General features: G+C 38.4%; 1 protein-coding gene across 3 annotated transcripts in view; it reads right to left on the reverse strand.

The window, feature by feature from the left end:
• Nucleotides 1-25,813, reverse strand: part of SEC22A (SEC22 homolog A, vesicle trafficking protein) — a 66,016-nt gene that overhangs the window by 38,167 nt on the left and 2,036 nt on the right. For all 3 annotated transcript variants that reach the window (XM_007528897.3, XM_060198261.1, XM_007528896.2), the window contains exons 2-4: nt 22,574-22,774; nt 11,502-11,665; nt 10,670-10,864 (exon numbers count right to left, since the gene is read on the reverse strand). In XM_007528897.3, the coding sequence (XP_007528959.1) occupies nt 10,670-10,864; nt 11,502-11,665; nt 22,574-22,755 (541 nt within the window). In that variant the 5' untranslated portion in view covers nt 22,756-22,774. The remainder of the gene's footprint in view (nt 1-10,669; nt 10,865-11,501; nt 11,666-22,573; nt 22,775-25,813) is intronic.

Genomic DNA, 25,813 nt, shown 5'->3' on the forward strand with positions numbered 1-25,813 from the left:
GAATAAATTATGGTAAGGTCTTCTATGGTACATTACTTAACCATGGTATTTTCAAAGTAAACCAAGTTCCCAAATAACTTAGTTATAATAATAATTACCTCTTGCCTTCTTTTTTTTGCCTCTAGGGTTATCTCTGCGGCTCGATGTCTGCACTACAAATCAACTGCTCCTGTAGGCAGTTTTTTTTCCCCTTTTGTTGCCTTTGTTGTTTATTGTTGCTGTTATTATTGTTACTACTGTCGTTGTTGTTGGGTCAGAGAGAAATCAAGAGGGGGAAAACAGAGCAGAGAAGAGAAAGACAGACACCTGCAGACCTGCTTCACCACTTATGGACTCCCCAGCAGGTGGGAAGCTAGGGGCTCAAACCCGGATCCTTCACACCCATACTTGTGCTTTGAGTATGTGTGCTTAACCCACTGCACTACTGCCTGCCCCCCCATTGCCTTCTTAAATAAATAAATATTGAAAAAAAAAAGAATAGGGAACCTTCCAATGGAGGAAATGGGATATGGAACTCTGGTGGAGGGAGTTGTACGGAATTGTACCCCTCTTATCCCACAATCTTGTCAATCATCGTTAAACCACTAAAAAAAGAAAGAAAGAAAGAAAGAAAGAAAGAAAGAAAGAAAGAAAGAAAGAAAGAAAGAAAGAAACAGTTTGCATGTCTTTCAAGGTCCTGATGTCTTGAAAGTGGTCTTTCTTTCTTTCTTTTGCCTCTTTTGGAGCTCATAAAACATTCTACCTTCATTTCACTTACTGGTTCTTCCCAGCTGGCAACAGATATAATTGCTGTCTTTATAAAATGCCTCACTACAGAATATTACTTTGAAGAAAAAATAAATAATTACCTATTAGATTGACAGACACTAGGAAATCTATTTGCTTTGTGGGGTATCAACCAAATAGAGCAGCATTTTCAAATAATTAACAAATTGTCTAGAAAATTATATTGATAGAAAAAAGTCAACTGGTATTCTAAAAACAGAGAGTCAAATAAACAAGATAAGTTTATTTATTATTTATTCAATTTAGAGTTTTTATTGGGGGGGTGAAGCTTAGTGGATTACAGTACAGATGCTGTATTGAAAAATGAAAACACTAGCTATCAAAATATTTGGGAGACAGCTAAAGCAGTATTTAGAGGGAAACTCATAGCCATACAAGCACACATTAGGGAACAAGGAAAAGCTCCAATAAACAACCTGACTAAACACCTTAATGACATAGAAGAAGAACAAAGGAACCCTAGAGCAACCAGAAGAACTAAAATCACTAAAGTTAGGGCAGAAGTAAATAATATTGAAAATAAGGGAGCCATACAAAAGATCAATGAAGCTACATGTTGGTTCTTCAAAAGGGTAAACAAAATCAACAAATCCTTAGCCAGACTCACAAAACAAAAAAAGCGAGAAGACTCAAAGAAATAGGATTGTAAATGAAAGAGGAGATATCACAACAGAAATCCAAAGTATCATGTGAGGCTTCTATGAACAACTATATGCCACCAAGCTAGAAAACTGAAAGAAATGAACAAGTTCCTAGATACCTACAAACTTCCAAAATTAAACAAAGAGGATCTAGAAAATACGAACAGGCCAATCACAGCCAAAGAAATTGAAAGTTATCAAAAACCTTCCCAAGAATAAAAGTCCTGGACCAGATGGTCTTACAAATGAATTCTACAAAACCTTCAGAAAATAGTTAATACGTCTATTTTTAAAACTCTTCCAAAAGATTGAATACAGAGGAATACTCCCTTCCAGCTTCTATGAAGCCAACATCACCATAATACCAAAAGCAGACAGGGATACAACAACAACAACAAAAAGAAAATGACAGACTGATATCTCTGATGAATATAGATGTTAAAATATTGAACAAAATGTTAGCCAACTGGATACAGCAATATATTAAAAAGATTATTCATCATGACCAAGTGGGGTTTACTCTAGGGACACAGGTTGGTTTAATATACATAAATCAATCAACATGATCCACCACATCAATAAAAGCAAGACCAAAATTCACATGGTTATATCAATAGATGTAGAAGAAAGCCTTTGACAAAATCCAACATCCCTTTATGATCAAAACGCTATAAAAAATGGGAATAGATGGAAAATTCCTCAAGATAGTGGAGTCCATATTTAGCAAACCTACAGCCAACATCATACACAACAGTGAAAAACTGGAAGCATTTTGCCTCAGATCAGGTACTAGACAGGGCTGCCACTATCACCATTAGTATTCAGCACAGTGTTGTATTGTTAAAATTCAGAGGCTCCAGCTGGCCGGGCTAGCTTCACGGGCGGGTAACAGAGACGACCAGAGACATACGGCTGGGCAGGGAAGCTGTATTTTTTTATTCAGGAATAATGATTCATAAACTAACCCAAACTAATCACCAAACAGAACTCTGTTGCCTCTTTCCCCCGCGGCAGCGCCAAGCACTCTCGAACTCTGCAACTCTGGAACCCTGTCGGGGTTCCTTGGGGCGGGGACAAGCGGGCCCGCGAAACTAGCAGGACTGAACCAATTTTCTTGGCAGGGGGAGAGCTAGAACAACCCAATGTAAAGCATACAACAGTGTTGGAAGTTCTTGCCATAGCAATCAGGCAGCAGCAAGGAATTAAAGGCATATAGATTGGAAGAGAAGAAGTCAAACTCCCTACTTGCAGATGACATGATAGTATACATAGGAAAACCTAAAGAATCCAACAAGAAGCTTTTGGAAATCATCAGGAAATACAGTAAGGTGTCAGGCTACAAAATTAACATACAAAAGTCAGTGGCTTTCCTCTGTGCAAACACTAAGTTAGAAGAAGATGAAATCCAGCAATCACTTTTACTGCAGCAATAAAAACAATGAAATATCTAGGCCCCCTTCCCTCTCAATATCTGGCTATCTCTATCTAATAAATTAAGATAATAAAAAAAATTTTTTAAAGAAGTGAAAGACTTATATACTGAAAATTATGAGAAAAAGACACAAAGTGGAAAAATATTCCATGCTCATGGGTTGGAAGAATTAACATCATCAAAATTAGTATACAACACACAGCCATATACAAATTTAATGCTATCCCCCCCACCAAGATCTGACCCAATATTTTAGAATAGAACAAAAGCTACAAATGTTTATTTCGAACCAGAAAAGACCTAGAATTGCCAAAACAATCTTGAGAAGAACGAACAAAAAACTAGAAGCATCACACTCCCAAATCTCAAATTGTTATAAAGGGCCATTGTCATCAAAACTGCCTGGTGCTGGAACATATATAGACACACTGACCAGTGGAATAGAATTGAGAGCCCAGAAGTAAGCCCCCACACATATGGACATCTAATCTTTGACAAAGGTGCTCAGATTATTAAATGGAGAAAGCAGAGTCTCTTCAACAAATGGTGTTGGGAAAATTGGGTTGAAATATGCAGAAGAATGAAACTGAACCACTATATTTCATTAAATACAAAAATAAATTCCAAGTGGATTAAGGACTTGGATGTTAGACCAGAAACTATCAAATACTTAGAGGATAATACTGGCAGAACTCTTTTCCGCATAAATTTTAAAGGCATCTTCAATGATACGAATCCAATTACAAAAAGAGACTAAAAAATAAACCAATGGGACTACATCAAATTGAAAAAAATTCTGCACAACAAAAGAAACCACTACCCAAACAAAGAGAGCTCTCACATAGTGGGAGAAGATCTTTACAAGCTATACATTAGACAAGAAGAGGCTAATAACCAAAATAAATAAAGAGCTTGCCAAACTCAACAAGAAGACAAATGACCCCATCCAAAAATGGAGAGAGTATATGAACAGAATATTCACCATAGAAAAGACCAAGTCACTGTCAGAGAAATACAAATAAAGACAACAATGAGATATCACTTCAGTCCTATGAGAATGTCGTACATCAGAAGAGGTAGCAGCAACAAATGCTAGAGAGGTTATGGGGGAAAGGAACCCTAATACACTGCTGGTGAGAATGAAAATTGGTCCAATCCCTGTGGAGAGCAGTCTGGAGAACTCTCAGAAAGCTAGAAGTGGACCTACCCTATGACCCTGCTAGTCCTCTTCTGGGGATATATCCTAAGGAACCAAACATACCCACCTAAGAAGATTTGTGTATACCTATAGCAGCACAATTTGTAATAGCCAAAACCTGGAAGCAACTCAGGTGTCGGGATGCATTGGATCGACCTTCTCGTGGTGCATCCCGTGAGTACCCATTCATTGGGGGAAACTGACGATCCTTCCTAGCCGACTGAATCCACATGGATCCCAGTCACTTTCAAAGCCAGCAACAAGCAGCTCCTGACAGCTTTCAACCTGACACTGTTGACTGGCTACGGAAGAAGGGCAAACGCTAGAAGAAAAAGAACTCAGGTGTCCAACAACAGAAGAGTGGCTGAGCAAGTTGAGGTACATATACACAATGAAATACTATGCAGCTATTAAAAATGGTGTTCAGCTTTTCCAGCCCATCTTGTATGGCACTTGAAGGAATCATGCTAAGTGAGATAAGTCAGAAATAGAAGGATGAATATGGGATGATCTCACTCATAAGCAGAAGCTGAAAAAACAAGATCAGAAAGGAAAACACTAAGCAGAACTTACACTGGACTTGGTGTATTATACCAAAGTAAGACTCTGGGTTGGGGGGTGGGGTTTCAGGTCCTGGAATATTATGGCAGAGGAAGACCTAGTGGAGATTGTATTGTGAAAAAATTTGGAAATGTTATGTGTGTACAAATTACTGTATTTTACTGTTGACTGTCAACCATTAATCCCCCAATAAAGAAATTAAAAAAAAAATTAAAAATAGCTGTTGTCCACACTTCTCATTCTTTTGCCTTGTGACCAACACTGGTGCTTCCTCGTGTGACCCCTTGCATCCTTCTCTTGGCACCTGTAGATATCATAAACTATCTTTTCAGTGGCAGTCATCTCTTGTACTGCTGGTCATGCTATACTTGAATAATAAAACCTATATTTTAATAAAGTGTTATTTATACAAATGTGCCCACTTCTCAGACCCATATAACAAACATTTGTGCATTTTAATATAAATAATTTTCCCTTAATAAAGAAAGAACCATAGAAATAAATTAAATGGTGACTGGGCAGTGGTGTACTTGGTTGAGCACACATTACCATGAACAAGGATCTGAGTTTAAGCCTCTGATCTCCACCTGCAGGGGGAAAGTATTGTGAGTGGTGAACCAGTGCTACAGTTGTCTCTCCTCTCTGCCTCTCTACCTCCTTCATCTCTATAAGTTTCTCTCTGTCCTATCAAATATAAAAAAGAAATAAAATAATGGAAAAATACAAAATAAATAAGAGTTAGAGGTATTTTGGGGCATGCTGTTCAAGCATGTTTACTGAATAATGATGGTTGATGAAGAACTGAAAAAGAATAATACAGACTGTATAACGGTAATTTTCTACTCATTCATATGACTCAGGGATCTAATAAACTATAAGTATCCATGAATGAATGTTCAAGAATGAAATTTTGAGTACGTAGCAAATTTTGGATAGGAGAACTTTCAGGAACAAAAGATTAGTATAACATCTGAAAGAGAGAACCTACATTCTTTTTTTAAAAATTTTTATTTATATAAAGGAAACACTGACAAAGCCATAGGATAAGAGGGGTACAACTCCACACAATTCCGACCACCGGCTCTCCGTATCTCATACCCTCCCGATAGCTTTCCTATTCTTTAACCCACTCGGAGTATGGACCCAGGGTCATTATGGTGTGCAGAAGGTGGAAGGTCTGGCTTCTGTAATTGCTTCCCCACTGAACATGGGCATTTGCAGGTCGGTCCATACTCGAGAAATCTACATTCTAACCTTTGCACCAGATGAAAATAACCATGAACAGCATGAAAGGGAACCCCATGGGTGGTGAAACTGTGTTTTAATATCCTCCCTCTCTCTTCTATATATGTAAAGTAAAAATATGGATGCCAAGGATATAATTTAGGATCTCAGGGTTGGGTAGTGCAGCACCCTGTAGGCGGATACACATCACCCCGTGCAAGGACCCTGGTTTAGGTCTCTGGTTCCCACATGTATGAGGGGAAGCCTCCTGAGCAGTGGAGCAGAGTTGCACGTATCTCATTCACTGAGGGGGGGGAATCGACTGGTAGCAATGCAGTCATCATGCAGGCACCAGCCCCCAGCAATAACCTGGTGGCAAATAATAATAATAATAATAATAATAATATTCAGGGCCTCAATCACCACCTCAAGTTTCACCTGCTGAGCTATCTCCAAGTCCTGTCAATATAATGTTGAGTAGAATTAGTGAGAGAAGATAATCTTTGCCTTGTTGCTAATATTAAGGAAAAGTAACAGGTCTTTTATCATGAAGTATGATAGTTGTAGGGTTCTTTTTATTTATTTATTTATTCCCTTTTGTTGCCCTTGTTTTATTGTTGTAGTTATTATTGATGTCGTTGTTGTTGGATAGGACAGAGAGAGATGGAGAGAGGAGGGGAAGACAGAGAGGGGGAGAGAAAGACAGACACCTGCAGACCTGCTTCACCGCTTGTGAAGGGACCTGCCTGCAGGTGGGGAGCCAGAGGCTCGAACTGGGATCCTGACGCCGGTCCTTGAGCTTAGCGCCACCTGCGCTTAACCCGCTGCGCTACAGCCCGACTCCCAGTTGTAGGGTTCTTTACCAGGTTAAGTTCCTTTCTTTTCCTAATTATGTTTCTATTATGAAATGCTACTGGACTATCAAATGCTTTTACCTCATGTTTATATATTCATGGATCTTTGTTTTTATTCTATAGGCAAATGTACTTCATTTACTGATTTTCAGGCATTACATCAACTTTGCATTCCTGGAATAAATCTCACTGGTCATTATGTATAATGACCTAGAAATATGTCCTAAAATATGTCAAGGATTTTTGTGTCTATATTCAAAGAGATATTCATGTTCCTTAATGCCATGTCAATGGGTGAAGCCAGGACCTTACACATATATGATACCACTGAGTCACCTCTTTAGTCAAATTTTATTTTATATTTTTGAAAGAGAGAGAGAAGAAAGGGCAAGGAAAAGATAGGGGTGAGGAGAAAGGATTCATTTTCTTCTATAAGGTTAGTTATTTATCAAACATCTTTCACCTTCTTGAATATAGGGATTTACACTACAGATTTTCCTCTAAACAGTTTTGTTGCGCTTATAAGGCCTGATGATTTTATCCTCATCGCCATTCAACTCAAAGTACAAATTTCCTTTCTGCTTTTCTTCTTTGATCCATTTATTATATAGAAAAGTGATTAATTTCTGTATTTTCCAAATTTTTTTATTAATTTCTAACTATTGCAATATGAATACAGAATTTACATTGAATGATTTCTGCTTAGCATGTGGTCTATCCTGGTGAATGTTCCATGTAACCTGAGAACAGTGGGTTTTCTGTTTATTGTTAGATTATTATTTGTTGTTGTTGTTATTGCTAGGGCTTCACTGCTCTTGCCCAACTTTTTCAGATAGAAGGTGGGGAGCACCAAAGCTTTCCCCAGTCAGTGAGGGACAAGTTCAAACCTGTGTCACATGCAAGGCAGACCAGGTGCATCTTCCAGGTAAACTATTGTGCCAGCCCAGATTGTGTATTCTATAGATATTTGTCAGATCTGATTGGTTTATGCTGTTATTCAAATCTTTTGTTTTCTTGTTTATCATCTTCCTTGTTCTATCTATTATGGAAAGTTAGGTATTTCAGGCTTCACTATCACTGTTTATCTATGTCTTCCTTCATTTTTGGAAGTTTTTTTCGAACTGTTTTTGATGGTCCACACTTATGTTTATAATTGTAATATGTTAATAGAGTGACTCATCATCATTATTCTTTGTCTTGAGTAGCAATTTTTGCCTTAAAATTTATTTTGGTTGTTATCAGAATAGCCCCTCTAATCCATTTTTGGCAGTTGTTTGTACTATATATAATTTTTCCTCTGATATTAACCTTCAGATTTTTCAGTTTCACCTTTTGTTTAGAATATTTTTAAATCTATTAACATATATTTTTATTGATATAGTGAATCTACACCTTCCATTTTACTTATTTCTACATTATTTTCTTTTGCTTCATCTTCTCTTACTAATATTTACATTAAGTAAATACTTTATAGTATATCTTAATACCTTGAATAAGTTTTCATTTTAAGTTATTAATATGGTGTTAATCTAAGACTAATACAGTGTATGTAGTACACTGCAAATTATTAGAAATAGCTTCATATTTATACTAACTTAATACCAGTGTACTATAGAAACACTACTCCTATATATGAAGTGTTATACTCAGTGCTGAAAAACACATGTGAAGAATACTAACAAACTAAAGCATCTAGAATTTTCAGGGAGAGCTTTTTCCTTTTTGTCAGACAAAAAAGAAAGCAATATTTCACATGAAGCCAATCAGAATAGTAAACTAGAAAAAACTCAGAGCTGATGATAATGCTCTAAAGTGCTATTTGGCACAGCTAAAGAGAGGAAGAGTTTCCCCAGAAACTTGGAAGGATAAAGAGGAAGAGTTTACTCAGAAACTTGGAAAGATAAAAGGTGAAAGACATGGGATGGGGAAGGAAGGGCAAGGGAAAGGGAGAGAAGTGTACACAGCAGCTCCATTCCTGAGATTGTGACGCTTCCATGGTGCCACCAGATGGTGATAGGGGCTAGAACCCAAGTCCTCATGTATGGGTGAGCTATCTTTTTAAAGACATATTTACAGATAGAGAACTGAAATAAGAAGGAGAGAAAGGGAGGCCCAGAGCACTGTTTACCTCTGGTATAAAGTTGTGCCAGGCCATTAACAGCACCACCCCCCCCCACACACACACACATCATCCAGGGTCCTAGTTGGGGAATCCTGGGATTCCCACATGGACAAGATGGGCCTAGACCTGTAGCAGATACCTTTCCCCACTGTCACTGGTCATCTCCATCAGGAACAGCATAGTGGACCCGCTTGTGGGCCTCTATATAACCTTGCCCTTAATGTGGGTCAACATTGGTGGGGACTGCTCCAATCTCCGAAGGGTGGTTGGGCTAGGATACTCTGCCACTCAAGGACGACAGGTCCTGCAGTGAGTGCAGCCTAGAATGTTCCTAGCTATGATCACAGAATGTGAGCTCAAACCTGCAGTGATGCAGATGTTGCACAGGCTCCTATGCTGAATATGGGCCCCAGATCAAATTGATGGGTTTACAGTTAATAATATTTGTATACTTTTCCCATAATTGGGAACTACTCTCTTCCCTGATCCAGCTTTTTAGTTCTATTACCAACTATGGTACCATCTTCCCAGAGAGGGCCTTTGACCCACCTGCATGTTAGCTGTCAAGCTCAGGCAAAATTTAGCAAAGTCATGGGCCCCTTGGAATATACCTAAAATAGACTTCCTAGCTTTTTCCAAAATGGGGACCCCAAGCCTCATCTGCTATAGTCTTATCTTTAGATTTCTGATTAGTAAATGATTTGTTCTGCTTTATTTCTTAATGCTTTTGCAGCCACCAAGTTGCAGATGCTACCATGACGCCAAAGCTAACTTCACTAGATCCTTGGGAGCAAGGATCGACCTGCCAAACCCCATGTCCAGAGAAGCAATTACAGAAGCCAGACCTTCCACCTTCTGTACCCCATAATGATCCTTGGTCCATACTCCCAGAGGGATAAAGAATAGGAAAGTTTCCAATGGAGGAGATAGGATATGGAACTCTGGTGGTGGGAATTGTATGGAATTGTACCTACCTCTCTTATCCTACAGTCTTGTTGATCATTATTAAATAAAAAAAGAAAATTTAAAAATAAAGTTGTGTCAGGGATTCAACCTGTTACCTCTAGGGCCTCTGGCATGTAAGTCGGTACTTTAAGATGCAGAGCTACTGCCTGGCCCAAAGAGGATTTTTTTTTTTTAACTAAACAATGGCATAGGGGGCCAGGAGGTGGTACACAAGTACAAAGCACAAGGATCCCAGTTTGAGTCCCTGGTTCCCCACTTGCAGGGGGGTCACTACACAAGCGGTGAAGCAGGTGGGCTGGTGTCTTTTTCTCTCCCTTTCTATCTTTCCCTCCTCAATTTCTCTGTCCTATCCCTAAATAAATAAATAAATAAAATGGTCACAGGACTAGCAGTGGATTCATAGTGCAGGCACTGAGCCTCAGCAATAACCCTGGAAATGAACAACAACAACAAAAAAAGCTGAGAGCTGTAAACAGTATTTCTTGTTTGGGAAGTCTTCCTAGATGATCATATTTGTCTGTGGCAATCAAGAATCCTGGACTTTAATGCAGTCATTTTGATATAATGCAAAGTATTTTATGTGCTTAGATACATGTGATACAAATTAACTGTTATTCACTTCTGGAAAAATGCTTATCAAAAAGCCTTAAATGATTATCTATCAAAGAGTTCCTCTGAGATTGCTATTTAAATGTATTTTCCTAATTAGTCTCATATCTCATAGATATAAATCAATGGGAGAAAGGATAACTTTGAACTTCATGAGAACTTACATTCTTTCATGTACTTGCTTCAACTTTAAAATATTAGAATAAAGTCACTCACTTTCAAGAATTCCTCAATTCTTACAAATATTTTAATCAAATATTGAGATCAAGCACTCACCAGAAGAAATCTTACCAGCACCTTTATAGTCAACAGAAAATGCAGATGTGACTCCATTGGCTGACCCCAGGTCACACATGGAAATTTGATAAGGGGGCCTCAACTTGATTTCTGTCTGCATGTCAGACAGATTAATCTTTGTTGAAAGAGACCTGGGATTATTATATCGTTGCTTGGTCCTCTGAATGAAGTTATCTATGTAAAATAAAAAAATTAATTTCCTTGTAGTCACTTGTTAATTAAATAATCTAACAGTGTGATGTTTATGGAGAGTAAGCTTTATAAAAAACTAATTTGTTATGAAAAACTGCTCAATTTGTCATGAAATATCCTAATGTTATTTGTGTCTAATGGTATCACAGAGTCACTGGTTTGTCACTCTAGAAATTATACTTTAGAAATAAATCACTGAAAATAAAGATTTAACACTACATGATTCTGAGACTATTTCTACTATTACAGCTACTTCAAGAAATTACAAAAACAAAAATTGCTTCTTTAACTTTGGACCTTAGTTTTACATTTTTATAGAGATTCATATATCATAAAACACCAAGGCTGTCAGGATGTACCACTTGTAATTATAATATACACTATAAATTGTACATACATATAAACCTATTATTTATTGCCTACATTAACTATATACACATTTTCTAACAGCCATCCAAATGAAGAAACTGCCATAACTTATTGACCATTCATGAAATTTTTCAATCAAAAGCAAAGGTATCAGAATATTTTAGTTTCCTCTCTACCTCTCATATAAGATGAAAAATAGCTTATGACTAGATGGAGGCAGGATAATGAAAATAAAAAATCAGGCCCTTACCAAATTCAATGAAACAGTATGGTCTGACAGCAGTATTTGTCTTCATCATGTTATAAGTAGTAATGAACTCCTTCTGAAGCTCATCCAGGAAAGAGAAGGCCAGAACATTTGGATAATTTTCAGTGCACAACATCATGTAGCTCACTCCCAGAGAGCTAATAAAACTATAATATAAAAAAACATTGGTTTTAAAATTTTGAATTAAATCATGACAATTTGCTGTTTTACAAGACTGGTTCTATATATACACAAACTATAAAATGCTACTATAGTGGCAGTGAAGATATTAGTATTTAGTATGTATCCTGGCAAAAAGTGAAAGGAACCAAAAATATAACATCATTTTCATTTTAAGGCATTACACAAAGAAATGGAAGGACTCTACAGCAATACATATACTACAACTTAAACACCAGGTATTTATCACTTGGAGTAGAAAACAAGAGGAATATTATTCAAATATCTAGGGGTTACAGACAACTTAAATTCTAATCTTCCAACCCAGTGAGCCTTAATAGTGAACCTAATAAACCTTAATACACATTTACAGAGAGTGAGAGAAGGTGAAACAGAGAGGAGCGATACCTGCAGCACTGTTCCACCCTGTGAAGCTTCCACCCTGCAGGTGGAAACCTAAGGCTTGAACCTGGGTCCTTGAACGTGGTAATGTGTGCTATACCAGACCCCTTTAAAATATTCTGATGAAAATTCTGAACACTCTCCCCAGAAATGCACCAAAACAACAGAGAAACTTGGAACACAACTGCATAGTCATTACTGACCTCTTGAGGTCATCCATTGGCCCCAGAATTAATTCCTCTACCTTACATAGTTGTGAACCGTTGGGGGAACACAAAGGAATATGAGTTAACTATAACAAAATGAAAGAGGGAAAAAGGAGTCTAGCTTACAGCAGAATGCTTGAGTGTCAATGGGTAGTACCAAAATAGGGAAAATCAGAATTTTTAACCTACATAGTAAAATTGACTCAAGCAAAGACATTCAATGGCTGTTACATCTAGCTGGAAATTTTAATGAGCAGAACATTTTACATGTTTTAAAATGCCTTCCAGGGGACTGTTTATTGGCTGCACCTATTATCACTAGTGAAGACTTACTGTGCCTCCACATGTGAGATCTACAGAGTGATAATAAGACAGTCATTTGATGTCAAATTTTCATATTGAAAGTTGTGACCCCACTAATAGGTCATAAATTTAGTAAATTAGACATAACATTATCTTAAAAACTGAAATAGAATAACAGAAAATATTGAAATGCATATTGCTCACAAGTTTCATATTAGTATGAATATATTGGCATGCCACTAGCATTCAAATATACTCAACTGTATAATACAACACAATGACTGAAATAGACTTTTTTACTATTAATTTTTATTAAGTTTTATTATTAGATTATATTATTATTTATGAATTTTTATAAATTAGTTTTCTTTAATAAATTATTTATTAAACATTTTATTTAATAGATTATTTTCTTTATTATTAAGTTTCATTATTAATATATCCATATTAATAATAGAGCAAACCACAAATACCTAATATGACAGTTTATCCTGGCTTACACTAAATTTAACTAGAGAACTAGTTGTAAAGTAAGATACTATACACATTTAAAAAAAATTTTTAGTTATTTATTTTCTCTTTTGTTGCCCTTGTTTATTGTTGTTGTGGTTATTATTGTTGTTGTTACTGATGTCGTTGTTAGACAGGACAGAGAGAAATGAAGAGAGGAGGGGAAGACAGAGAAAGATACCTGCAGACCTGCTTCACCGCATGTGAAGTGACTCCCCTGCTTGTGGGGAGCCAGGGGCTCGAACTGGGATCATTACGCAGGTCCTTGCGCTTTGAGCATTGCACCACGTGCGCTTAACCCGCTGTGCTACTGCCCGACTCCTGATACTATATTTTTAAGATTATAGGTTAGTATTTTCTGGGAGTCTTTATTCCAAAGTCTTAAGAGTTAGAAAGTGTTCTACTTTTCATATTTACGTAGGTATGAAAATATCTTTGAAATGAAAATACACATAGTTTAGCTGATAACGCTGTTAACAAAAGTCTTAGGTTTTGTCAGTTATTACTGGTAGAGACTAAAATGCCTACAACTTTACTGAGGTCTATCCACTAGCCTAAAGTGACTATGGACATGCCAGTTTGTGTATACTGGAGTCTGTCCCTCAAGCTCATTTAGCCTACATTTTACAAACAATATAGTCGTAGTCCTGCCTTGAAGAATAGAAGTTGTAGAGTAATAACAAAAGGTAGCAGGTAAAGTTTACCACCCAATTAATACAAGCAAAGCCTTTTGCTAATTATTTACATATTATACCCTTGTTTCCTTTACTCTGTACACATACTAGGGGCATTCTTTGGTTATTTCCAGGACAAAGTTGTGTCTTGAACATGTAAGGCTGGCAAAAGTTCAAATTTCAGATAAAGAGGATTTACCTCCTTCTTATCACTTTATGAAAAAACTAATTCTATCATATATTCAGGCAAGGCCATATCTCAAGCTACTTCTAAATTTCAACAAAGGGAGTAAGTGGTTTCAGACATCAAAATGTTTCCTAGCACTTTAATTTTTTTCATGAATTATGACAAAAATTGAACACATCATCAATTAAATACTGGCATTAGACCGTTATAGTCTGCCACATAAAACTAAGAAATTAGTGAAAACCCTGGTATTCTCCACAGCAAATAATAAAACACTCAGATTATGTCCAGCATTTTATTTTATTGGCTATGACATCAAAAATTATGTCCCAGGCTAGGGGATAAGTTGGCCCCTATATCCAGCACCTATATCCAGTGGAGAAGCAATTATAGAAAGGGTGAAGCCAAACCTTTTACCTTTTGCACCCCATAAAGAATTTTGGTCCATACTCCCAGAGGGTTAAATGCTAGGGGAAGATGCAGAGGGTTCTGAACTACAATTCCATCAGGACCAGTAAAGAAAAGTGGGGAAGGGCACTAAGAAGTAGCAAGTGTGACTTTAGGAAAAGAAGGTAGAACCATAGAAAAAAATGGGCAAATAGGGTGAAGGTACACAGCATAATGGTTATGCAAAGAGACTCTCATGCCTGAGACTCTATAAAGTCCCAGATTTAAAAAAATGGGCCAATACATATAAATATACATAGATAGTTATAGAAGTAATATAGTCAACCCATATCTTGGGAGAACTAATGTGGTTTCTAACGGAGGGAATGGGGACACAGAACTCTGGTGGTGGGAAAGGTATGAAATTATACCCGTTACCTTATAACTTTGTAAATCAATATTAAATCACTAATAAAAATTTTTAAAAGAGCTATAGCAGAGTTAATTTATAAGTGATGAGTGAATAAATACTACATAAAAAGATCTTAAAAAATATGTTCCTACCTACCAGCTATTTTTAATACAGTACTGAAAAAGTTAAAATAATGTTATACAAAACAAGAATAAAACTATGGCATGGTAAAAATATTTAAAGGTTGAGCAGTAATATTTATATTACATATATTTTTAATTTGCATGCCCATGATACAGAAAAAATTGCTTATCCACTATAGCCAAATTTGCCTGGAGAATAGCTTTCTTGGGTGAAGGAAAGTCCTCCAGTAGTATATGTCAACTCTAATGGTAAAATTTCTAACTATAAGGAAGCTATTTTCAAAACAGAACCTTTCACACTGAATTACATTATCTAAAATAAAGGGCTCAAAGTTGTAAATATGTTTAAATGGTTTCATTTTTTTTTCCTCCAGGGTTATCATTGGGGCTCGGTGCTTACACTACAAATCCAATGCTCCTAGAGGCTATTTTTCCCCTTTTGTTACCCTTGTTTATCGTTGTTGTTATTATTAGTTATTGCTGTTACTGTTTTTGGATAGGCCAGAGAGAAATCGAGACAGAGGGGGAGAGAAAGACAGACACCTGCAGACCTGCTTCACCGCCTGCGAAGCGACACGTCACCCCCCCCCCCCCCCGCAGGTGGGGAGCTGGGGGCTCGAACCCGGGTTCTTACACCAGTCCTTGCGCTTTGTGCCATATGTGCTTAACCTGCTGTGCTACCGCCCAGCCCCAAAATGGTTTCATTTCTAAACTCTATCAAATCATTGGAATTCACTATGGTACATTTCAAAAACCAGAAGAACAATTTAATGTCCCATCATCTCAGAAGCTTGAGTGCTAGGGAAGTAAAAAAGGGTAACGGGGGTGGAGGGTGGTGGGGTTGGGTGGTAGTGCAGCGGGTTAAGCGCACTTGGCACAAAGCACAAGGACTTGCTAAGAATATCAGTTCGAGCCCCCGGCTCCCCATCTGTAGGGGAGTCGCTTCACAGGTGGTGAAGCAGGTCTTCAGGTGTGTTTTCTCTCCCCATCTTCCCCTCCTCTCTCCATTTCTCTCTGTCCTATCCAACAACAAACGACATCAACAACAACAATAATAACTACAACAAGGGCAACAAAAGGGGAAAAAAATGGCCTCCAGGAGCAGTGGATTCATGGTGCAGGCACTGAGTCCCAGCAATAACCCTGGAGGCAAAAATAAATGGGGGGGGGTTAATCAGGAATGAAGGGGGAAATATGTGGCAAATGCAGACCTTTAGGAAAATAAAAAGGAAGTTTATGACACTACCAGACTGATACGGCACACCGTCATTTAGAGTTGAAAAATAAATAAATAAAAGAAATCTAGACTCAGAGTTATGGTCTATGCATCAAAAAGTTTGAGACATTCAATCCATCTAAGCACTTAAGACTTCAAATTGGTAATCAGACTGAATTTTAACAGTGGGCTCAAATTGTTAATACATCTTTAATAATGTCATGTTCTTTGAAAAATTAAATCACCTATAAACTTAGACCACAGAAGCAACTGTTGATGTCACTTTATAAGATACAGCCACATGTAAATAGCATTAAAAGACATAAATTATGGTGAGTGAGGTCTATCTCATGGGCCCTGGTCTATATCTAGGTTCTGAGGCTTTGCTAGGAAGTGCACCCACCACCAGAAACGGAATTAAGGAGTCCTATGAACTAGGAAAGGTTTCACCAGAGTAATGAAGCTGGAGGGTTGGCATTCCATGACTATACAGCAAATCCTAACAATGGGATTTTCAAAGTTAACACAATTGCCAAATAATTTGGCTGCAGTAATAACTATCTATTGCCTTCTTAAACCCTAAGACAGTAGGAACTTTCCCCTTTCTTTATAAAACCCATATTTCTCCCAGTCCTGGAACCTCGGGGGTAGGGCTCACTTTCCTGCATTTTTCTCTCAAGTCATACCAACCGATACTTCATCTGCTGATCCCAACCTAATTAATGCATCCAGTACCACCTTGACATGCTTCACTTCAGACTGTGTCCAGAGACATCAGGCATAGAATGTCAACCCTCCAGCTTCATTACTCTGGTGAAACCTTTCCTAGTTCACAGGACTACTTCCATTTCAGGTGGTGCACTTCCTAGCAAAGCCTCAGAACCTAGATATAGACCAGAGCCCATGAGATAGGGCTTATGTACATATGTATCTACAAGTTGGGGGAAATATATATACCTTAAAGCAATAGCACACAATAGTTTGCAGTGAGAAAATAAAGGCAGCAAGCAAGTTGAGAGACCTAAAAAGGACACCATAAAGTACCTAATGAAATAGTTTCTACTTAAGACATACACCATCCTCACCTACTTCCTATTTCACTTCCCTCAATCACTCCCCAAAGCTAACCTTTCCAGACAAAGTAAGGATTACAAAAGCTGAATAAGGGCAAGAGACTGGCATACTTTAATGATGACTCTTTGGTCACTACCAGGCCACCCCATCACCTGGGGCCCTAGTCAGGGAGGGAGTCCTGGGATTCCCACACAGTCATGTTGAGCCTAGACCTCTGTGCAATCATGTTTGACTACTTAAAATCATCTGATTCTCTTTTATCTTGCTATTATTAGTTCTATTACCTGGCACATTGTTAGACTTCTCTCTTTTTTTTTTTTTTTACATTTTTTATTTATTTATAAATGGGAATATTGACATGACAAGACCATAAGATAAGAGGGGTACATTTCACACAATTCCCACCACCAGAACTATGTATCCCATCCCCTCCCTTGAAAGCTTTCCTATTCTTTATCCCTCTGGGAGTATGGACCCAGGATCATTATAAGATGCAGAAGATAGAAGGTCTGGCTTCTGTAATTGCTTCTCTGCTGTACATGGGTGTTGGAAGGTCAAGCCATACTTCCAGCCTGTTTCTCTCTTTCCTAGAGGGGCAGGGCTCTAGGGAGGCAGGATTCCAGGACACATTGGTGGAGTCACCTGCCCAGCGAAGCATCAGACTGGCATCATAGTAGCATCTGGAACCTGGTAGCTGAAAGAGTTAAGATATGGGGATCGGGCAGTAGTGCATATGACACAAAGCATAATGAGACTGGCGCAAGGATGCCCCTGGCTCTCCACCTACAGGGAGGTTGCTTCACAGATGTTGAAGCAGGTCTGCCTGTGTCTTTCTCTCCCCCTCTGTCTTCCCTTTCTCTCTTGATTTATCTCTGTCCTATCCAACAACAACAATGATAAACAACAAGGGCAACAAAAGGGAAAAATAGCCTCCAGAAGCAGTGAGTTTGCAGTGCAGGCAATGAGACCCACTGATAACCCTGGAGGCAAAAAAGAAAAAAAGAGTTAAGATATAAAGCAGAGGGAGTCGTCGGGTGGTAGTGCTGTGGCCACCAATGTGTCCTGGAGCCCCACTTCCTCAGACCCCCCCCCCCCACTAGGGAAAGAGAGAGGCAGGTTGGGAGTATGGATCAACCTGCCAATGCCCATGTTCAGTGAGGAAGCAATTACAGAAGCCAGACCTTCCACCTTCTGCATTCCACAATGACCTTGGGCCCATACTCCCAGAGGGATAAAGAATACGAAAGCTATCAGGGGAGGGGATGGGATATGGAGATCTGGTGGTGGGAATTGTGTGGAGTTGTACACCTCTTATCCTATGGCTTTGTTAACGTCTCCTTTTTAAAACAAATAAAAAAAAAAACCTAGTATAGTCATGGGCCCTCTAGAATATAACTAAAATAGGCCTACTAGCTATCTTTAAAACGAAGACCCCTAAATCTTTACTTGCAATATTCCAGCCTTTAGGTTCAGGATTAGTCAACAATTTGTTTGGCTTTATATGTTAACTCTTCTTTCAGCCACCAGGCTCCAGATGCTACCATGATGCCAACCGGACTTCCCTGGGCAGACGATCCCACCAATGTGTCCTGGAGCCCCACTTCCCCAGAGCCCTGCCCCATTAGGGAAAGACAGAGACAAACTGGGAGTAAGGATTGACCTGCCAACACCCATGTTCAGCGAGAAGCAGTTACAGAAGCCAGACCTTCTGTAACTCTACATTCTGTGCCCCATAATGACCCTGGGTCCATAGTCCCAGAGGGATAAAGAATAAGAAAGCTATCAGAGGAGGGGATGGGATACAGAGCCCTTGTGGTGGGAACTGTGTGGAGTTGTACCCCTCTTACCCTATGTTTTTGTCAGTGTTTCCTTTTTATAAATAAATATAAAAAATAATAGTAATAAAAAAGAAAAAAAGCACATGTGGTGCAAAGCAGGTGGACCCAAGGTATTGTCTGGGGAGATGGTGTCATAATTGGGGAACAGGATTAGAAAGCCGTATCAGAAAAGAGAGTAGTTCCCAATTATGGGAAAAGTATATAAATATTGTTAACTGTAAACCCCATCGATTTAATCTGGATAAAGTACACAGCAAGTAAAATTTGCTTTTGATAGATTAACTCTGTAGAAAAAGATTTGAAGTATTATCTCCTGATTCCTGATTCACTCTTTGCTACAAAACCCTAAAACTTTTATATTCCAGTAAGATGCTAACTTTTTTTTTAATAACCAATCATGGGTGATGCCTAATTATCCTACTGGTTGTAGTTCAGAAGTTTATTTCACCTAGAACTCAAATTCCCACAGGAACTATAAGAGTAATTAGGCTCTTAAACCAGTTTATAAGCACCTATTTACTATACATGGTATTGAAAAGTTGTAGATTTTACCACAGTGAGTAGTAGAAAAGTAGCAGTGATAGTAATGAGATAAAACAGGAATGCAGGATACAAGGATTTTATCATCTTCCCCCACAAGATGTTTGGAAGTTATTGGTTGCATCCCCCTGCCCTGACCTATACCAAGTACCTCATCTCTTCAATAACACAATGTTATCATTATAATTTTAAACTAGAAGTCTCTGCTTACATTTCAACTAAAGGTGAGGGCCCCACTTATTTCTCTTCTCAGATTAATTTCTTTCTACACACCTGGTTTGAGCACACATATGGGTCAGACATACCATTTATTAGCTTTGTGACTCTAAACAAGCCCCTTTGCATACTTAAGTTTCAGTTCCCTCATCCATAAAATAAGGTTGGTAAAACTACAATAGCTATCTTCCCAGCAATATCTCTCTCTCTCTCTCTCTGTCTCTCTCTTGCTCTCTCTCTCTCTCCTTCCATTTGGGGAATTATCTCTAGGCTTCCTACCTATTCTGTAGAGTTTTGGAAGAGCTGCACACCAAAGGGGTAGGCATGTTATTTAGGTCTCACCAACAGACATCAGTTAAGTCTTCCAGCCATGGTGTTGGTCCAGAAATGAATGCCAACACAGCAAGGCATTTCTTGAAAGAAATAGGGAGAGGCATGGCTCAGTGGGAATGAAACAAGCCTGGGGCTGCTTGTATAGAATTTTCCAAGAAAACCTATCTGCAAAAGGAGAGAAACTAAAGAAAAGAGATTCCTGATAACACTACCTGAGCTCCTAGCTTCAGTCAACCAGGAAAATGGCCAATTCTTCACAATAACCTCCCCCTTTTTCTTTTTCTTCTTTTTGGCTTAACATAGTATGAGATTATGTTTCTTCCTACCAAAATGGGAAGGAGATTTACTAGTCATTCACAGAGCTGCTTCAAAATTTAATGAAATGCAAGTTAAGAGCCTGACAATTACAGGTACTTAATAGCTGGGTCATTGCTGAAGTTGTTACTCCTATAATCATAATATATCACCAAAGGAAAACATTACCAGGAATGAAAATGAAAGATAAGCCTAAAATGCATTCCTGGTTACATGTGGCAATTTAGGGACAGATATGGAGAAAGTGAGCCCTTAGATAAGAAATTCTATGATACAATTATCAGACTTCAAATAAATCTGCAGTGAAAAGACTAAGGAATTTTATTTCTTGCACTAACTCAAAAAAAGTTATGACTGACTTTTCAAGCTAGCTTGTCTTTTCATAACATCTAGGTCTCAATGATTAAGAGATCTCAAAATGTATGACTGATTTTTCAGTCTCCAAAAACAATTTCAAGATTTTACACAATTTAGTTTTCATAAGGTTCAACTTATATGCAAATTATTCCAAACACTATACCACCTTGTCTGGACTGTTTTGCAAAAACCTCTATTAAAATGCTCAAGATTGAACTTCATTTTCCTCCTCTTCTGCAATCCCCATATGCAGTCCTTTCCAAAGACTGGGTCTATTTCTAAGCTTTGACTCTTCATCTCTGGCATTATACCTTATCCTATTTAACTACCTCTTCTGAAGTGTGTTTTTTTTTCAATAGTATTTTACTAGTCCAGGCCCCAATTGACCTCTTTCCTCTCATACTTTTCATTTCACTCTATGTTCTGTTGTCTCAGCTTTTTTTTTTTTAATCAAGTCAATTACTCAAACCTGTAATAAAAGCTTCTTATAATGTGGCATCCTCAATCTGAACTTTCAGGAAAATTCTGACTCTGGTTCCACATTAAATATTTCCCATAACTAGTGCTAAATCATCATTTACAAGGTCAAGCTGGTCACATTTGTTACTCACTCTGCCTCTCTTCACCTATATTTGGAATGTCCTCTCTGCCTTAGCCAAGTATAACTAATTGGTAAGGATATAAATCACATTTCATCTCCCTAGCAAAGCCTTCTTCATATATTCCATATGAACCTCATTCTTATTTGATTCCCTACTACAGTTATAGTAAGTATCAAATTGCTCAGGAGTTAACTGTATTTTAATTATTACGTGACTATGCTCTTCAAGGAAATCCTGATCATTACAGTGTGTATTCCATTGCCCAGTGTTAATTCTTTTAATGCCATCCCCGTGCACTAGGATGTATACATCTTAAATTTATGCAGTACAGGTATTATACTCATTTGTTTATATTTCCCATTATAGTTTGCCTGAGTAAGTAAGAACACACATACAAAAAACTAATAATCACCTTATGAGAATGAATACTATGATATGTAAAAGTTTAAAGTCTGTGAAGTCATATGTAAACAGAAAAATTATAAAAGAATAAGGTGACTTTAATAAAAATTCAGAATCAATTTTTTCCTGAACCTTTTTTTTTTGTCTCCAGGGTTATTACTGGGTTTCAGTGCCAACACTACAAATCCACTATTCCTGGCAGTCACTGAGGGGGGCAGAGATGCCTGCAGACCTGCTTCACTGCTTGTGAAGTAACACCCACTCCTGCAGGTGGGAAGCTAGGGGCTCAAACTGGGATCCTTGCGAAGGTCTCTGCACTTCCTACTATGTGTTCTTAACCCGGTGCACCACTGCCCTCAAACTTTATTTTTTCCTTTTTGCCACCAGGGCTATCTCTGAGGCCTAGTGCTTGTACTATCAATCCACCACTCCAGTTGGCCATTTTTTCATTTTTCTTTTTCTCTCCTATTTTATTTTTTAACAGAGAGAAATTGAGAGGGGAAAGGGAGATAGAGAGGGAGAGAGAAAGATACCTGAAGCACTGTTCCATCACTTGTGAAGCATCCACAAGAAATTGAGAAATTAAGAGAGGAGGTGGGGAGCAGGGGGCTTGAACCTGAGTTATGGTAATGTATATGCCCTTACCCAAGTATGCCACTGCCCAGCCCCAGTCTTGAATTTTTTCTAAACCAAATACTAATTTCTATTTTCAACTACTTATATATCATTAGAATTACAACCAATAAATAAGTGATTCTGGAGTAAACTTAAGTCTTACTTAATGTTATAATGTCCAGTTTTCAGTGTACATCTATCAGGAAGTTGAGCAAGCTTCCTTGAGAGCATTTTAAAATACTTTCTACACTCCTGCACGCCTGTGCCTTGATCATAGTCAGTTGAAGCAGAAAGTGGCAATCCATCTCTGACACGGATGACTGAAGCAGATAAAATCATAGACATTTCAACCAACAGAGAAGACCTAAAATAAAATGAACAGTTTGGGTTATATAAAAATAAAGTCATAGCTGATAAACACAGTAAAAAAAAACACCTCACTAATAATCAAACGTATAATACTTTAAATAATGACAATTAATCTTTAACAATAATACTTGCTCGATAGTAACATGTAAACATTAGCATATATGGAATAAACATCATTTTCAAAAACAATTTGGCAATATTCAACAAGTGTTTTAAAATAGTATGCCCTTTGACTGCAATAAATTTAAGTATATCCCTATATTGAGAAAAATAAAATGATTCAGGCAAATTTCATTAAAAATCATTCTTTTGGGGAGCTGGGTGGTGATGCACCCGGTTAAGCATATATTACCAGTGCAAGGACTGGGGGTCCAGCCCCTGTTGCTCACCAGCAGGGGGACACTTCACACGTGGTGAAGCAGGTCTGTAGCTGTCTCTCTCCCTCTCTATCTCCTCCTCTCATCTCAATTAAACTGTTATATGTATATTTAAAAAGGCTGTCAAGAGTGGTGGATTCATGTGCCAGCACCGATCTCCAGTGAAAATCCTGGTGGCAATAAAAAAAAAAAAAAAAAACACATTTTAACAAAAAAACCCCAAGAAAGCCTAAATATTGAAAAAGGGAAATAAGATCAATTCATAAATTATTTTATTTTTTGATAGGACAGAGAGACATTGAGAGGGGTAGGGGAAGAGAGAATCTGATACATCTGCAGCACTGCTTCACCAGTAGTGAAGCTTTCCCCCAACCTATAGGTTGGTACTGGGGATTGAACCAGGGTCCCTGTGCATCATGTGATCTCACCACCCAGCCCCAACTCAAGAAATTATAAAAGGGTAATAAAGATAGCTTACAGGGTAGAACATGTGCCTTGCCACGCGTGTGCCTTGCCACGCGTGTCCCAGGTTCAAGTCTTGACACCATATGGGAGATGCTGACACTGAAAGAAACTTTTTTTTTTGCCTCCAGGGTTATCACTGGGGCTCAGTGCCTTCACTACAAATCCACTGCTCCTGGTGACTATTTTTTCCATTTCTATTACCCTTGTTGTTGTTGTTATTGCTGTTATTGTTGGATAGGACAGAGAGAAATTGAGAGGGGGGAGACATAGAGGGAGACACCTGTAGACCTGCTTCACCACTTGTGAAGTGACCTCCCTTGTGCTGGTTCTTGCACTTTGCACCATGTGTGCTTAACCCGCTGTGTCATGTGTGCTTAACCGGCTGCACTACTGCCCGACCCCCCCCCCCCCCAAGAATTACAGGTCACTGGCTCATTTTTCTTCAGCTTTAACACTAGAGAAAATAAAATAAAATACATATGCCTTCAGGCAACAGTAGAATCAGGTTAGTGGCCTGGATTTCTTTTCCCCAATAGCAACTGCTGGAGGAAAAAGCCCACATTAGAATGTAGGTGGTCTGAATGTGTCCTGGAACCCCACCTCCCCAGAGCCCTACCAGACTAGAGAAAGGTCTAGAGACAGGCTGGGGGTATGAATCCACCTGCCAATGCCCGTATTTAGCCCCAAAGCAAAAAAGGGCTGGACTGGGTTTGGTGTATTGCACCAAAGTAAACAGGGTGTTGGGGAAGGGTTCAGGTCCTGGAACATGATGTCAGAGGACCTAGAGGGGATTGAATTGTTATGTGGAAAACTGAGAAATGTTATACATGTAAAACTACTGTATTTTTGCTTTTGTTACTCTATTTTATTGTTGACAGTAAACAATATCCCCAATAAAAAATTAAATAAATAAAAATCTATTTAAAAAAAGGATGTAGGTAGGTTTGGGTAAACATTTATGTAAGGCTGAGGAAAATCAACTTCCACAGTGCCAAGCTTACTACAGCAATTGTTATCAACCTTTGGATTCAAGATAAGATACTGACCTCTCTTCTTCAGAACCTTGTGGGGGAATGATTACAGACCAAGATAACAGCAAGGCAATCTCTCAAAAAGCAGTAGATAAAGCTCAACTTTTTAGACCTACTTTCCTACAAGGATGATTTCATAAATCCCTATTTTAAGAAATATTTTCTTTTTTAAACATATTTTTCTTTAAATTATTTGAGACAGAGAAATTGAGGGGGGAGGCAAGTTAGAGAGGCAAAGAGACAGAGAGAGAGCTACAGCCCTGCTTCACCACTCATGAAGCTTTCCCCCCTGCAGGTGGGGACCAGGGGCTTGAACACTGTCCTTCAGCACTGTAATGTGGGTGCTTTAACCAAGTGCGCCACCACCTGGCCTCAGAAGAAATATTTTCATACTGAGTTAATAAATACTGATATTTTCTGAGTTTGTTTTATTTGAAAGTTCATGCTTCAGTTCTCTAGATTCCACATATAATTGAAACCACATGGTAGTTGTCTTTCACCTCTTACTATGCTAAGCATAATCCCCTCCAGCTCCATCCTTTTTGTTCCAAAGGAGACAATACCATCTTTTTTTATTGCAGTAGTGTTCCATGGTGTATATATCCCATAATTTTTTAAAAATTTTAGCTCTTTATTTATTGGAGACAGCCAGAAATTGAGAGGGGAGATAGACACCTGCAGCCCTGCTTCACCACTCGTGAAGCTTTCTCCCCCGCAGGTGGGGACCATGGGCTCAAACTCAGGTCCTTGCGCACTTTAACATATCGCTCAACCAGATGTGCCACCACCCGGCCCCTATCCCATAACTTCTTTAGCCAGTCATCTGTAGATAGATATTTAGGTTGCATCCAACCTTTGGCTATTGTGAATAATGCAGCTATGGAAATAGGGGTGTATATGTCCCTTCAAATTAGTGTTTGCATGTCCTTTGGATAAATGGTTAAGTGTGGTATTGCTGAATCATAACTCAATTCCACTCCATACCAAAAGCAACCTACAGGTTTTGTTGTTGTTGTTGTTATTGCCACCAGGGTTATCACTGGAGCTTCGTGTCAGCTCCCAGGGACCTTTTTTTTTTTTCCTCCCTATTTTTTATAGGATAGGACAGAGAATTTAAGAGAGGAGAAAGAAAGACGACACCTGCAGACCTGATTCACTGCT

Source organism: Erinaceus europaeus, chromosome 9 (genome assembly GCF_950295315.1).
Source record: "Erinaceus europaeus chromosome 9, mEriEur2.1, whole genome shotgun sequence".
In the NCBI taxonomy this organism is placed as follows: Eukaryota; Metazoa; Chordata; class Mammalia; order Eulipotyphla; family Erinaceidae; genus Erinaceus; species Erinaceus europaeus.